General features: G+C 34.9%; 4 protein-coding genes across 9 annotated transcripts; 2 read left to right on the top strand and 2 right to left on the bottom strand.

Moving 5' to 3' along the window:
* Positions 1 to 39: 39 nt before the first annotated feature.
* LOC105802491 (uncharacterized) lies at positions 40 to 2478 on the top strand. Of its 3 annotated transcripts, none has more exons than XM_012634167.2 (2): positions 40 to 267; positions 1335 to 2478. In XM_012634167.2, the coding sequence occupies exon 2, from the start codon at positions 1427 to 1429 to the stop codon at positions 2231 to 2233; it is 807 nt and encodes a 268-aa protein (XP_012489621.1). In that variant the 5' UTR covers positions 40 to 267; positions 1335 to 1426; the 3' UTR covers positions 2234 to 2478. The 3 variants fall into 3 exon arrangements, with proteins under 3 accessions (XP_012489621.1, XP_012489620.1, XP_012489619.1); XM_012634166.2 differs by having other exon boundaries at positions 40 to 278; positions 1360 to 2478; XM_012634165.2 differs by having other exon boundaries at positions 41 to 267; positions 1360 to 2478.
* A 355-nt stretch (positions 2479 to 2833) lies between these two features.
* Positions 2834 to 5121, top strand: LOC105802488 (uncharacterized). The gene is made up of 6 exons (XM_012634162.2): positions 2834 to 3204; positions 3329 to 3478; positions 3582 to 3840; positions 3926 to 4144; positions 4226 to 4368; positions 4702 to 5121. The coding sequence occupies exons 1-6, from the start codon at positions 2908 to 2910 to the stop codon at positions 4999 to 5001; spliced, it is 1368 nt and encodes a 455-aa protein (XP_012489616.1). The 5' UTR covers positions 2834 to 2907; the 3' UTR covers positions 5002 to 5121.
* Positions 5122 to 5373: 252 nt separating this feature from the next.
* Positions 5374 to 8230, bottom strand: LOC105802492 (membrane-anchored ubiquitin-fold protein 2). Of its 3 annotated transcripts, none has more exons than XM_012634168.2 (5): positions 7934 to 8230; positions 7265 to 7573; positions 6082 to 6243; positions 5794 to 5884; positions 5374 to 5705 (listed from the first exon to the last, which is right to left on the bottom strand). In XM_012634168.2, exons 2-4 carry the CDS (start codon positions 7395 to 7397, stop codon positions 5829 to 5831), a joined length of 351 nt encoding a protein of 116 aa, XP_012489622.1. In that variant the 5' UTR covers positions 7398 to 7573; positions 7934 to 8230; the 3' UTR covers positions 5374 to 5705; positions 5794 to 5828. The 3 variants fall into 3 exon arrangements, with proteins under 3 accessions (XP_012489622.1, XP_012489623.1, XP_012489624.1); XM_012634169.2 differs by having other exon boundaries at positions 7265 to 7570; XM_012634170.2 differs by having other exon boundaries at positions 7265 to 7490.
* Positions 8231 to 8897: 667 nt separating this feature from the next.
* Positions 8898 to 13727, bottom strand: LOC105802494 (probable galacturonosyltransferase 13). Of its 2 annotated transcripts, none has more exons than XM_012634171.2 (6): positions 13003 to 13727; positions 11599 to 11654; positions 11321 to 11476; positions 10572 to 11162; positions 10172 to 10474; positions 8898 to 9870 (listed from the first exon to the last, which is right to left on the bottom strand). In XM_012634171.2, the coding sequence occupies exons 1-6, from the start codon at positions 13211 to 13213 to the stop codon at positions 9586 to 9588; spliced, it is 1602 nt and encodes a 533-aa protein (XP_012489625.1). In that variant the 5' UTR covers positions 13214 to 13727; the 3' UTR covers positions 8898 to 9585. The 2 variants fall into 2 exon arrangements, with proteins under 2 accessions (XP_012489625.1, XP_012489626.1); XM_012634172.2 differs by having other exon boundaries at positions 13027 to 13727.
* Between the last annotated feature and the right edge of the window lie 273 nt (positions 13728 to 14000).

Genomic DNA, 14000 nt, shown 5'->3' with positions numbered 1-14000 from the left:
TGTTAATCTAATGGCTGTTTTCCCCCCTTTTTGGAGCTTCTCATAAGCTCATTTTACCTCTTTTTTAAGAGCCCACCTTAGAATTTTCGAGCTTGAATCTTGATTTTTCCTTTTCTTTTTACGAACACAGGTTTTTGGCCACACAAATTAAAGTCCACTTTATTTTACCTTTTAAATTTCTACTTGTAGCAGTCAGAGGGAAAATTAGTGAACGCAGAGAGAAAACGAGAGCTTTGAAACTTTTTTTTTTGTTATCATCGAATCAAGGTACATACTCTGTAAGATCATTATTTGAAGCCTTTTTTTTTTTCAATTTTCTGTTAAAAATATGCTTTTAAATGTAAAGATCATACTTCCGGGTATGTTTTGTGTGAGTTCATTGCTGGGTTGTTTGCAAACTAATAACATTTAAAAAAAAAAAATCTTTTTGTTTCTTTCTGGCTTTTATGTTATATGATTATTTAAAGTGTTTTCCTTTCTGTGTTCTTTGATTTCATTTTGTTTAATATATCAATTAGCGCTTTAACTTGTACTTGATTCGTTTAATATATATAATATATATTCAATTGTTAATAGTAGCTTTGAAATGAAATGATATGATTTTGGAGGAGGTATATTCATTTTGGTTGTCTTTCGTTCTTTTTCTGATTTAAGATGATTTGTGGAATTGGGTATTTACTATTATTTTTTCTTGTACAAATTATTCCCTACTAGATAGATGAACCAAGTGAGCCGAACTTTGGGTTTTTGGTATCTAAGTATTTGATGCAAAATGAAGTTGTATGATAGCTTGGTTTGCCTTGTCCAAGCTTTGTTAAGTTGAAATTTGAACTTGATTGAATCAAGTTAAATTTGCAAGCCTGCTTCTGTAAAACTAGTGCCTAGAGCTTGAGAATAGATGGTTTAAAGGACATTTCTTTATGTCAAGTAGTCTTCTCTTTTCTTGGATAAGAACTAAAGCATACTTTGTCGAATTAGGCTTGCTTTCTACTTAGAAGGCAAATGATCATCCCGCCTTGTGTAAAATTTTCACTTTGGTGCTTAATAACCACTGTGAATTTTAGTTTCTTGTTTGTCTGTCATAAAGAATAATTAGTACAAATTTAAACTTGAAATTAGAAAGATAGATAACACTCTCGTAGTGTTCTCCCTTTTGATTTGTATTGTAATATGCATATTAATGGTGGGTTAATTAAAAAAGGATTGTTATACTGGTAAATTGTTAATTGCTGCATGCTGTTTGACATAGAAATGCTTACTGAAGTCTTAGCTGCCTAAAGTGCCTATTATTCATACTTCTTAGTTCTCCTTTCGGGTTGTCTTTTGGCACTCAGCACACTTGGTATTTATACTTGGCAGATGGACCTTATTGGATTTGCAATTATGTTCTAGTTATCGGAGATTCAGTTTCTGCCACTAGAAAATCATGTGGAGTTTTGCGTCCAATTGTGTAGCCGGAACTGTTGGGCGGAAAAATGTTTTTCTAAAGCAAACTCATGCTGCGTTAGAATGTTCAGATGATGAAGGCCCTTCTGTAATTAGCAGGGATGAGTGTTTAGAATGCCCGATATGCTGTGAATCTTTCAACATCGTAGAAAATGTGCCCTATGTTTTATGGTGTGGTCATACCCTTTGTAAAAACTGCATTCTAGGACTTCAATCGGCTGTCGTGAAATTTCCGACTCTACCAATTCAACTTCCGCTTTTCGTTTCCTGCCCATGGTGCAATCTCTTGTCGTTTCGTCTGGTTTATCGGGGAAATCTCAAGTTCCCTCGGAAGAACTATTTTTTACTTTGGATGGTTGAGAGCATGAATGGTGATAGACTGAAGTCTCATTCTTCCTTCTGTGAAGATCATCAGCCTGAATGGTCATCGAACAATAATTCAGCATCGGGAAACCAAGTGGCTCAGAGTAACCACAGCAGGGGACAGTATCCGCCTCATCCCGAGTCATCAAGATCAAACTACAATCATACTCATCTCATTAATTACTCCAATTCGGAAAGAATATATTCTTCCCTTCGGCAATCTCTGGCGTTCTTCATACATCTGACAGCCAAGTTCCCATTAGTCATAATATTTCTCTTAATCATCCTGTACGCAATCCCCGCCAGTGCGGCCATCTTGGCCCTGTACATACTTATTACCATTCTATTTGCTCTCCCTTCGTTTCTCATTTTGTACTTTGCATACCCGAGTTTAGACTGGCTTGTGAAAGAGATCATCACTTGAGACAGTAGCGGTTTCGTATTCAGCGAGCATTGCACCTGTAGCATGATGCATCTCCAGTTGACGACTTTCCAGTGCCCGAGTTTTATGGCAGTTTCTTAGTATACAGTTGAAGTAGTTATGTAAAGTCTTTTAGAAAGCATAACTACTTATGTACTTGGACAGTTAAAAGACTGTTTGTTACTACAACAATATGCTTGTTTTGGATGAAAGCAATGGGGTATTGGTGAGCATGTTGTGATTAAAAATAGTTTGCGGGGCTTGTTAGATTTGCATGTCTCCAATTCTAATACATTGAACTTCAATAATCCTGTACATGAATTGTGCTAAGTTGTAATCTAATTCTTACAAAAATTGGATCCAACAGATCAGTCTGCTTTTATTATTTAAATAATATTTGTTACATTTAAAAATAAATTTATTATTTAATAATATGAGCCATCAATCCGAGTCTAAACTTGAATGGTACTCAAGTTTCGTTAATTTTCCCATCCTCATATAATATATATAATCCAAGTAGGAGAATGAACCTCCACGTGTCAGAAGCATGTCCTGTAATTACAACCTTGGGATCTTGCCTACTCCCCCTTGCAAGAACTTTCTGGCTGTTGTTGTTTTTTTAAGTTAAAAACTGCCAAATTAACTAAACAAAGATTCCAGAAAAAGGGGGGGAAAAAATGGTGGCACTCGTTGCTGTGTCTTCTCCAAAATCAACTGTTTTTCAGAGTCCGATTTCATTAAGAGATACCAATAAGAGTTTCGTTGGCAACTCCTTTTCTTTACAGTTGAAACCAAGGAAAAGCCAGAAAAAAGATTGTAATTTCGGCTTGGTGGTTGCTTCAGCTGGTTCTGGTGCTACAACCACCGTAGCTGGAAGCGACAGTGGTGGCTCCGCTGACAGATTTTACTTTAATATCACTGGCTTTCCTTTTCCTCTTGGCCCTTTTCTTAACAGGCGCACTACTAGGACTGAGGTCAGTTTTTTCTTCATTAATCAAATGTGATTTTTTGAAGTTTAATTAATTGAATATCTGGGCTCTGGTCAGGTCATTAGAGATTGAAATTGTGCCCTTCAACTTTGCCCCATGTCTTTGTTAGGCTGTGAAAGGCTCAATATGGCTGTTCGAACAAGAGCAAGCTTTAGGGTTCAGCAGTGTGTCAACAAACATTCGAATGACAGTTATCAAACTCAAATCTGGGGGACTATGGGTCCATGCACCTATTGCCCCAACCAAGGAGTGCATCGAGGTTCAGTTTTCCTCTCTATTTCTAAACTATGCATCGAGTATTTCTATTCTTTAAGAATTCGTAATGCGTCATCTAACAAGGGATTTGCTTGTTACCTTTCCAGCTTGTGAAGGAATTAGGAGCTCCAGTAGAATACATTGTCCTGCCTACATTTGCTTATGAGCACAAGATTTTTGTGGGCCCATTTTCTAGAAAATTTCCCAAGGCTCAAGTTTGGGTGGCACCTAGGCAGTGGAGTTGGCCCTTAAATTTACCCCTCGAATTTTTCGGGATTTTTCGTGCCAAAATCCTGCAAAACGAGGATCCATCTACTCCATGGGCAAATGAAATTGAACAAAAAGTTCTAAGCTCCCCAGAAGTTGGTAAGTAAAGTTGAATATGAGCTGCCTTCAACTATATATCTAAAGATGTACAAAGTTCGAACTCGATTTCCTTGAACCATTTCAGGGATTGGACCATATGTAGAAGTCGCTTTCTATCATAAACAGTCTAGAACGCTTCTGGTTACAGATGCTGTCATATATGTTCCCAAAAAGCCGCCAGAGTGTATCAACAAAGAGTACCTCCTAGAATCAGCAAAAAATGGATTGGCAGTGAAGATTCTTAGCAAAGGGAAGAAAGTTCTTGATGAACCAGTTGTTGACAACGAAATAAACCGTCAGAAAGGTTAGATTTTCGTGTCAAATAGATTGATGTAACTTGAATATGTTCATGTAAGAAACTGAACGAGACTAATGCATGGCACAGGGTGGGAAAGAATGGTTCTACAGATACTATTCCTCGGTCCCTCGAATCTTTTGGAACCAAATGCTAGTTTTGCTCAGATGTCTCAGAAGTTAATTGTTTCTCCAATCGTAAAGACACTAGTCTTCAGCAAAGTTCCAGAAAAGGTAAGAACCATGTAAACCTTTTATTTTACTTGAAATACCTATATCCATGTCTGTGTCTTAGGCATGTGTAAATATGCGTATAAAGATATGACTCTCCAAATACATGAAAAAGCTCAAATAAACGAAATATACGCATGTCGGACATATTCCCTTTGCTGACTGTGTCATATAAAACAATATATATTTGGGACACTGATTTTCTTACTGCATAAACCCCAAGAGATCATTTCATTGTGAAGAATCCCTGGCCTATTTGTTGTGTATGTTTCCATCGAAGCAATTGATTTAGGGTAAAATTATTTTAACCATCTTTCATGCTTCTCAAAAATTCAGGTTCGGGATTGGATCGATGGCATTGCAAGGGACTGGAAATTCAAGAGGATAATCCCTGCACATTTCGCAGGTCCAATCAAAGCAGGCCGGGCCGAACTATTAGCTGCATTTGTGTTTCTTGATGAACTTTTAGGTGAGCGTTATGTGACTCGGCCTTCACTTTCTCTACTCTTCACATCACTTATGGGGAAGGCAGCCAGTTACTTTCCACCAGATGATATGAAGACGTTATCATCCCTCGATCAATTTTTAGTGTCTGTCGGTGCCGTTAAGAAGACAGTCTCTGGTCGGAAACGATGATATCAGCCTCCTTAATCCGCATGAACTTATATATCTAAGCTTATACATTACCGCATACCATTTCACACTTGTCCAACATGTTTACAATTTTAAGACATCAAAAAGTAGAGTTCTGGATTCCCTTCTTTGAGTACTGTTGAATCAAAATTAAATGCAAAAAAGGCAGGCTGAAATACTGGTTCCATTTGCAAAAGGGTTTAGGCTCCAAAAAGAACAAAAGGAAAATAGTTAGAAATCAGATAAGGAAATATGAGTGTGTGCTATAAATCTAGTGTTATTTTTCATGTCAATCCTGTAAATACAAGTAAAATGAAGGTTATTTATATTTTCACCAGCAAGTTATAAAACATCAATATATATGCAACTGTAATATAAACTATGAGCCACCATGAATCTTTATAATTGGTAAAAGTATGGCTGCCAATATGAATTCGATTACACGATAGAAAACAATATTGTACAACGGAAGATGAATTTGGACACAAAATCTGAGATTCAATAACTTCATAGCAAAGTCTAATTAATGTAAACGAAAGAAGTGAATGAAGAGGATGGATGGTGATTGGCTAAACAAATGAGACATAAACCAGAAGAGAAGGAAAAAAAACATGACCTATATGATAAAATCTGCCTGATGTCGACCGCCTTCATCAATCGGAAAAGTCCCCAACTTGATTTTCTATACCAGTTCAAGTGCTTTTCATCTGCAGAAAAATTTCCAATGGAACTTAGTTCAAAAACAAAAGGGTTTATGTTAGCTATGAAAGAAACAGTCAATTGAAAAAAAACCACCTCAAAATGATGTAATCCCATTATTGAGCTGTGGATTATAATATGACGCAAACACATTTATTCTGCTTTGCTTGATTTGTTGTCTTCTTTTCTGCTCGATAAAGAAAGATATAAATATTAATTAGGGGGGAAAAAGCATCAACTGAGAAGGATTTAAGTTTGGAGACGGGCAACACGAGTTGGTAGCTGGTAATGTATGGCTAAAATCTGCCTAAAGTGGAGCAATGCAAACATTACAAGAAAAAGTTCAGATTATGATTTTTGGAACTCCGCGGATTATAATTGTACCTTTCTCCGAAGGAGGTTGAACAACAACGTGCATCGTCGTCAACCCACCGGGAATATCACAAAGAGGGCTCTGGCACTCCCCCAGTGTTTTGTTGTTCTCCAATATTTTTCCTGCACTAATTAACTTGACATCTTTCACTGTCCTTGGACCATTCTCCTTCTCTGCACAAAACTAAACTAGTATGATTACATGCTCGGAACAACTTTAACACGATTGAAGCAAAATAAAGAGCAGAGAAGGCTCGTCATATACCAGAATTTGAAAAGAGAATAAATAGAAATTTCAATGGCATTCAATCAGAAAAAAAAAATTCTAAGACTTCCCACATGCTATCTTGTATGACATTGGATAAGCGAAATGCAAGGTAAAAGAAGAGCTAGATGATAGAATTTAGCTCAAACTACGCTGTCAGTTGGACCAAGTAACTGTAGCTCAATAAGCCGACAATGTACAAAAGTTGCAAAGCACCTAAGAGTAAGAATCGAGAAAGAGAGAGAATGCTGGATGGAAAAGCAGGATCAACGAACAGAACTGCGATATACCAGCATAAGTCTTTAAAATTCAGTAAGATTATCTCAGCTTGCAATTCAATTATGAACTGTCAACAAAAGAGCCTCAAGTCATATGTTCATCACTCAACAAAGTTGGAAAGTCCGGCATCCAACACAGACATACATTACCAGTAGAAACACCAATGATGCAATGAAGCAAACCAAAAATCAGTACGAGATGTTGGTTTAAGTGATAAGAAAGAGAAATATTCAGTGACAAACTGATACTCATGAAATGAAACAAGTTTGTAAGAAAAAGAAAAAGTTAAACCTTGCTATTCATCTTATAGCGGGAAAAGGCCCGAACTATTCTTTGTTCGTATTTGGTAGCATGTTATATTTCATTATTAAGCATTTCATACAGCAGTAAGAAATTATCATTTCTAATAAAGTTTACTGATCAAAGAACAGATTCTAGCTTCTCTGCATTGAATTTTTATCCTAATTCTGAAGGAAGTAAAGCATATGATTCTATTTTCCTGCATAGTTTCCATATTTGAATATTCAACCAGCAATACAAACAAATTGAATATACATTGAAAATCAATACCATGACCCCATCTTTCTAGTTCAAACTATATGGAAGAATGAAATAAATACATTTGTGGATTTAATCAAACTTTAAACTAACCTTTAGGCCATTGAGCAAGAACACTTTCCTTCAAGGTTGCAACACTGGTAGCAGCAGGAAAGGTTTTAGGACCAATATCTGATCCATCAGTCAACCTAAACTTGATCTCCAACTGATCTTGAACAACAGCCATCTCCAGAAACCTTAAATTTAAAAATTCAAACACCCCAAGATCTTTACTTGGCCTTTCTCCTTTTACTGCAAACAAAAACCTCAATCTGGTATGCTGTAAAGACACCAAAAGGTGGTATTCAACATGTTCGAGATTAGAACCCCAGCATTTGCAACCCTTCTTTGATTCCAAAACTACTATACCAAGTTAAAAAAAAAATTACTTCACTCGGATAAGTTAGAAACATATATGCAGGCGAACTATAAAAGGAAGCAAATTTAGGAGTATAGATTTGAATAACCGTTTCAAAAATGTAATAAAAAATGGGTAAATCCAAAAATAGAATCTAATCTACTCCAAAATATATAAAAAAGAAAAAGAAAGAAAGAGAAAGAACAGAACAGTTCAAGTTATAAACACATTAAAATAAGTAATCATCCACCAATATTAAAAGTAAAGCAAATAGAGAAAAAAAAACCAGCCAAAATCCAGAACTTGGTCACTCCAAAACCGAATAAATACTTAAAGCAGAGACAAAATTTGCTGGGTTATCTTACTTGATTCCAAAACTGATCTGGGTCGGTTGTTGTTGGCTGGAAAGTCGAAGCTTTGAAGAAAAAGAAGAACAAGAAAAGCCGATTGGGCTGCTTTGATTGATATAATTACAACACTATTAGATCAAATCAATAAAGCGAGAAAGAGAAAGAAGAAGAGATCAAATAATAATAAATCTCTACAAACGAGGCTGTTTCGGAGTTTTCTAAATCTATGGTCAATGCTTCCATTCTTGCCTTGATCTCGTAAAGCTATAGAAATGGACAAAATTCACCCTCTCTTTTTTCAAAAAACAAAAGAGTCAACTCTAAACCTACGTTTTTGCATGTAACCTTGTAACCGTTGGATTTTGATGTTTGATCATCTTGTTATTCATTTATTATTTCCACGTGAAAAATGAAAAAAAAAAGTTTTTTTTTTCTTTCCCTTCTTTTAGGTGGGTAATTTCTTTAGAAAATATTAAAAAGAAAAATATTGGTGATTAAAACGATAATAAAATATTATTAGAGAATAAATTATATTAAGATGATGTTAAAAGTATAGTTTTAGGCACCAGTATAATAAAATATTATTATACACTCATGACTCATCTATATCTAATATCTTCTCCAACTTAAATTAACTTTAATTAAGTTACTTAAAATAATTATTTTTTAAACTAAAACAAACATCTTTTCTTCTTTTATAAATTTTAATCATTTTGTTTTTTATAAATGAATATTTATTATTTTTAATCATTGGCACATAATTTTTAAAATTCTATTTTTTTATAATTTTTATTAAATCTATAATTTTTAAAATCGAAAATTCTAAATTTCTCATTGGTGTTAAAAGGACAAGGGTTTAATTGATTAGTATATTTGATTGAGAGTTAAATTAATTATTAATTTATCAAAACATGCCATTTTTCGTATCATGTTTAGTTATAGTTACATAGGTGTAATGAAGCAACATGGTGTTATGTCATGGAAAAGAACAAGAAAAGAATTTTTATGCACAACGTTGTAGACATTTCTCCTGAACTATATACATATAAATAACCTAAAAACAAACCCCAGCTCATGGGAGCGCTGTAATAAAGAATTCTCTATGATCTAATTCTAAAATCAACAAGATATTTAAAATCAAAGCTTAGAAAAAAAAATGAAACCAATAAAAGATTTTTTTTTTTTTTTTAGATATGGAAGGGAAAAATAGTCTAGGATGATGTGGGACAGTGGGAGCCTGCCTCGCCAAATAACTTGCCTAAGCCATTCTCTTTCCACATCAACGAATCAGTGGAAGCATTCTATAATCTTTGTGTATTTTGCACCTTATTCCGACATATGCATTAAGCCAATAACTTTGCAGGAAGAGTAACATCAGAATCCTTTTCCGGCTCCAAAAAAACAAAACATTGCTTGCTATGTTATGAACTGATAGAACGAATTTCGTACCCAAGCTAATAATGCAAGTCCTTCCTAAAAAAAGTTCTAAGATTGATGAGGGTAAATCCTGTTGTAAAAAGTCATCACCTTCTTGGTCAATTTTTAATCTCACCTTCTTAAATAAACCTCGAGAGAACTTTCAGGCTGCAATAAAACTTACGACACTCGGCTTGCCAGCATCTCTTCTAAGTCTATCGTTTTTCTTAAAGTCCTCTGGTCGCTTTTAACTACGATTCCAAAATGTGGCAATTCCTAACAAAATCATTGGAGTAGTTGACATACTTGGTCCAAAACGGCCGAAGATGGTCAAAGCCAATCTCCAACCACGGTTTTGACTGGCCATTGTAATGAATAACTGCAGCTCTTTTGACATTCTCGATGTTGGTCTTACGCTGATACCCCAAGCCAAGCATATGCCATGATGGGTCAATTGGATGAACACGGCCTTTAAATGCAATCAAAGCAGGAGGTAGAGTTCCAAGTTTCCACATGGTCAAGTTTGACTTCAGGTTCTGTCACAAAGAAACCAAGAATCAGAGTAAATCGGTAAAACAAAATTGACTATAAGAAACCAAATACCAGTCAACGTATAATAATAGAAACCAGTATTTAAAATCGAATGGAATTTATTATAATAGAAACAATGCCCTTACAAAATGTGGAAAGATCAGAACCCTCTTGCAACTAAGTAGATATTGTATTTCCAGTACCCAAAATAAATCAACATTGATAGCCATCATGAGTAATGTCCAGAAGGAAAGGGAAAGGTTAAATTATGGAGATAGTCGATAAGCTCGGTAAGTGATAAGTTACCTCTTTCAGCCAGAAATGATATGTTTCTCTTATATTTGTTTTTCTCCAAGCACGTAGATCAAATATATTCATTCCATAAGCCCATGCACATTCATCAGGATCCAAATGCTTAGCTATAAGGGGATGAGAAAAATTGAAGTAGTTTTTGAAATATTTTGACATCACCCACTCGTCTTCACCTTTACAGGTTTCTATAGCTCCATTAACCTTTCCTTGTAGATCAATCTCCCAAAGTGGAGACAAATCACGCTGAATCACAACATCGTCATCTAAAAAAACTACTTTGTCAAGGTCTGGAAAGAGCTGTTCAAAACAAACAATCAGAACAGATGTTTTAGGAGGAAAGATGAAATTGTCCATGTAGGATAAGAAAGAAATTGTTATAGCCACATCTAATTACCTCAGGTAAATATATCCTAAGATGGTTGAGTAAGGATATGTACTTTGGACTTCTAGCCTGCAATTTTGAAGCGAATGATTGAGGAGTAGTATTAGAGAGATTTGCCCCTGCAATATGATTGCCATGATAGTAATTTCTGAAGTCATGATGGCTCTCTATAGCTTCAAGCACTGGAACATTCTCTCTAGTTAACCAATCAAACTGGTGAATGCCTTTCACTTCAACTATGATAGATGCTACGGGATTTAGTGCAAACCAAGAATGCATACCCGCATAAGTTTTCTTGTCAGTGATGACATGGAAGACGACCTTTTCAGGTTCTAGTGATGACCGGACAACAGAAGTAACAACTACCGATGCAGCTAGTATGTTGTCCGTAGACAAGACAAAGTGATGGTAAGAGTTGTTAGAAAGCACAGGGAGGAGCTCAGGAGAAGGTAGTTGTCTGCGCGCATAAGCATTGGAAGAGTATTCATCAGTTAAACGCAAAGAAAAACAATGGATGCCTTTTGGAATAGAACTTGCAGCAAAGTGCCTATTCATCAGCTCTGAAACTTTAGATTCCCTAATTTCCCTTTCAAGTTTCTCCATCTGTGTAAAAAAAAGGACTAATTAGAAAATTTACCAAGCTTAAACAATATGAGAAACTTAGAATCCATAATGAATCTATAAACCCTCAACATGTTAATACATACCAAAGAAGAATAAAGTAAATTCAAAGTAACTATCTTTATGTAGCATGACAATACCATTGCTCTTAACGAGAATGCAAAGGTCTTTGCATCGTACTGGTTGTTCTTCAGTTCAGCAACAAGTTGACTAAATGAATCTGGAAGCTTTAGACCATCAGGGATTTCCTCAGTGATTACTTGATTGAAGATCTTATAAAAGTCCCTAACTAGTTTCTGCGGAACCATCATTATCACCATAAAGTACAACTCAAGTTAAAAGCAACAACAAATTGTTGACCATACGAAAAATCCCCCCAAAAAAAGCAGTTCTTGTATGCAGAGAATGGGATACTTACTCCTGAATCATCAACTCTCCCTAGAAACCTCGGTCCGAACCGCCTACCAAAACAATCTGGGCATAGTAGAACAAGATGAGAACTCATGGACTCAAAGACAACATTATAAACAGTAAAACGCTATACTGATCTAGTTAGATAACTACGAATCCAACAAGAAAGGCTGACCAAGTTCTTAAATGATCATAGTCAAATTTTATTGATATAAACACTAAAATGAAATGACCAGAAAAATCAAATAACACGAATTAAAAAAATAAAAAAATAAAAACCTCGAGTTATAAGCAATCAATTTCAAATATCAATGAGGACATTATTATATAAGTTTGGATTAACCAGTTCTGAACAATTTCCAAGGTCTTTCCATCAAGAAAATAGGTGCTCAAGAAATTTAAAGGTTAAATAGATAAATAAACCTTTTCTTTTACAATCTAGTCCAAAGTTGACCTATTCCAAAGAAATAAAATGTTTAAAACCTAGAATTTCACTGATGCTAATTTGTGTAAATCAACCGGAAAAGAATTCATATAGTGATAAAACAAAAAAGAAGAACAAATAAGAATTCAAGAAAAAGCTTCACTGTTAACCTGGAATGCAACTCCAACTGAATTATAAACATTTGAAAAGTATTGATATATATTGAGACCACAAAGCAATAAAATGCTTTTGAACTTTCAGAACTATCTGCATAATTTATCCGATTCATTAATCAGATATCCAAGACATTTTTTATTAACAAATCAACTGCACTAACCTAAGATACAGATCAACCAGTAAAGTTAAGTCCAAGAAACTCATTAACAATTATATGTGGATCTTATTGACAAACAACCTTTTCTTTCAGCACTAAAGTATACAAATTTATCATCAACATACACTGCAAAATACTAACCCACATTTCCTAATCCATGAGTAATCTAAAATCAACCAACAGATTAACGACTTAGCTCCATCCACACACTAAATCAGGCTGGTAGGAATCCCATAAATCGAAGCATCAACGATATCAGCCAAATGAAATAAAAGCAAGACCGCCCACGTCAACAAATAGGGATCAAGATAATTCCAAGAAATAAAAGGTCTAGCATATCGACTAAACTAAGAAGACATGAATATATCAAAAGAACCAACTCAGTAGTCAGTATCCAATTAGCTTCATACACACGCTAAATTAGATTGACATGAACCAATGTCAAATGCATAATCAAATACACATGAAGACAGTAAGAATCGGATAATTAAGATCCCAAGAAAAGCCAAACAGATAACATCCGAGAGTGATAACAAAAGAAAGCCCATCAAATCAGCTCCTATCCCATCAAATGCATAAAGAAAAACCAAATGAAACCTAATCAAGATCAAAAAGAAAAGAAAAAAGAAACAGGAGATTAAAGGAAAGGATACCAAATGAGGAGCACTTGTTGGCACCTTCAAGGGTAACAAGAGCAGTAAGAATGAAGACAAAAGGCAACAAGAATGCGACGATGAGAATGGTATGGAAAAGGGTCCTATATGAAATATGTCTAGCTGCCACTTTGATCTTCATTAAGTCAGTAAACCCATTGTTGCTTGATATCGTTATGCTTCTCATGCTAGGCGAGATGTGAAGCTGCATCCTTCTCTATGCAGCCTCACCACATATAAACAATTCTTCTCTACTCTATCCAAAAACACATCGTCTTTCTTAATGTTATCAAAACCAGCTGCTGCTACTTCACAGTCTTTCTCTTTAATAATCCTCTTCACACCCAATCCAACCCCAACCACCATCAGATCCAACCCTTTTCTTCTTCTTTGCCTCCTGATTCAAGCTTTGATTTCTTGATCTGGGTTTTCTTTTAAACTCTCCCTTTCTTTGTTGGTTCCTCTAACAAAGATATCCAATGCATTGGACTTTTAAGAATCATACTTAGATATTATTGAAATCTGGATTTTAATTATTGAATCTTAACCATTGTTAGATTTTGCTTTCCCATTGGATCAAGAAGGAAAGGATAAGAATAAAAAAAATAAACGAAAAACAAAGAGGAAGTATTGTTCTTTTTCCCCTTAGAAAATAGGTTTTTTTTTCCCTTTTCCTTTTTCCTTTTGGTTCCAATAGAGATTTTGCGTTGGTGAATCAATTCATCAAAATCTATTTTCTTTAGGAATATAAATTAATATATTTTTTATGAAAATAATTATTAATATTTTTAAGAAAATGATTCATCAAGGGAATAATTTTGAAAATGAAAATGAAAAAGAAAAGAAAGAGAAATTGATTTTTCATTTTGATTTTGAGGAGTCAAGTGAGAGAAATGTGGGGATGAGTTTGACCTCTGAAAAGGGAGTAAAGCAACAATCTTTAGTGCTAAATTTAGAAGTTTTTCTCCTTAGTTTAGTTTATGAGCTAAATTTAGAGA

Source organism: Gossypium raimondii, chromosome 11 (genome assembly GCF_025698545.1).
Source record: "Gossypium raimondii isolate GPD5lz chromosome 11, ASM2569854v1, whole genome shotgun sequence".
Lineage (NCBI taxonomy): Eukaryota > Viridiplantae > Streptophyta > Magnoliopsida > Malvales > Malvaceae > Gossypium > Gossypium raimondii.
The sequence above is the reverse complement of the archived record's forward strand: the minus strand, read 5'-3'. Positions and strand labels throughout refer to the sequence as shown.

What these genes read in the sequence shown, in the direction of transcription:
- LOC105802488 (XM_012634162.2), top strand. Translation starts at nt 2,908, where the DNA reads ATGGTGGCACTCGTTGCTGTGTCTTCTCCAAAATCAACTGTTTTTCAG. An exon ending in GGCGCACTACTAGGACTGAG is followed by an intron (nt 3,205 to 3,328) that starts GTCAGTTTTTTC and finishes TGTCTTTGTTAG; the next exon opens with GCTGTGAAAGGCTCAATATG. An exon ending in CGAAATAAACCGTCAGAAAG is followed by an intron (nt 4,145 to 4,225) that starts GTTAGATTTTCG and finishes TGCATGGCACAG; the next exon opens with GGTGGGAAAGAATGGTTCTA.
- LOC105802491 (XM_012634167.2), top strand. Translation starts at nt 1,427, where the DNA reads ATGTGGAGTTTTGCGTCCAATTGTGTAGCCGGAACTGTTGGGCGGAAA.
- LOC105802492 (XM_012634168.2), bottom strand. Translation starts at nt 7,397, where the DNA reads ATGGCTGTTGTTCAAGATCAGTTGGAGATCAAGTTTAGGTTGACTGAT. An exon ending in TCTTGCTCAATGGCCTAAAG is followed by an intron (nt 6,244 to 7,264) that starts GTTAGTTTAAAG and finishes AGTTTTGTGCAG; the next exon opens with AGAAGGAGAATGGTCCAAGG. An exon ending in TCAACCTCCTTCGGAGAAAG is followed by an intron (nt 5,885 to 6,081) that starts GTACAATTATAA and finishes TTTATCGAGCAG; the next exon opens with AAAAGAAGACAACAAATCAA.
- LOC105802494 (XM_012634171.2), bottom strand. Translation starts at nt 13,213, where the DNA reads ATGCAGCTTCACATCTCGCCTAGCATGAGAAGCATAACGATATCAAGC. An exon ending in CAACAAGTGCTCCTCATTTG is followed by an intron (nt 11,655 to 13,002) that starts GTATCCTTTCCT and finishes TACTATGCCCAG; the next exon opens with ATTGTTTTGGTAGGCGGTTC. An exon ending in CATTCTCGTTAAGAGCAATG is followed by an intron (nt 11,163 to 11,320) that starts GTATTGTCATGC and finishes TTTTTTACACAG; the next exon opens with ATGGAGAAACTTGAAAGGGA.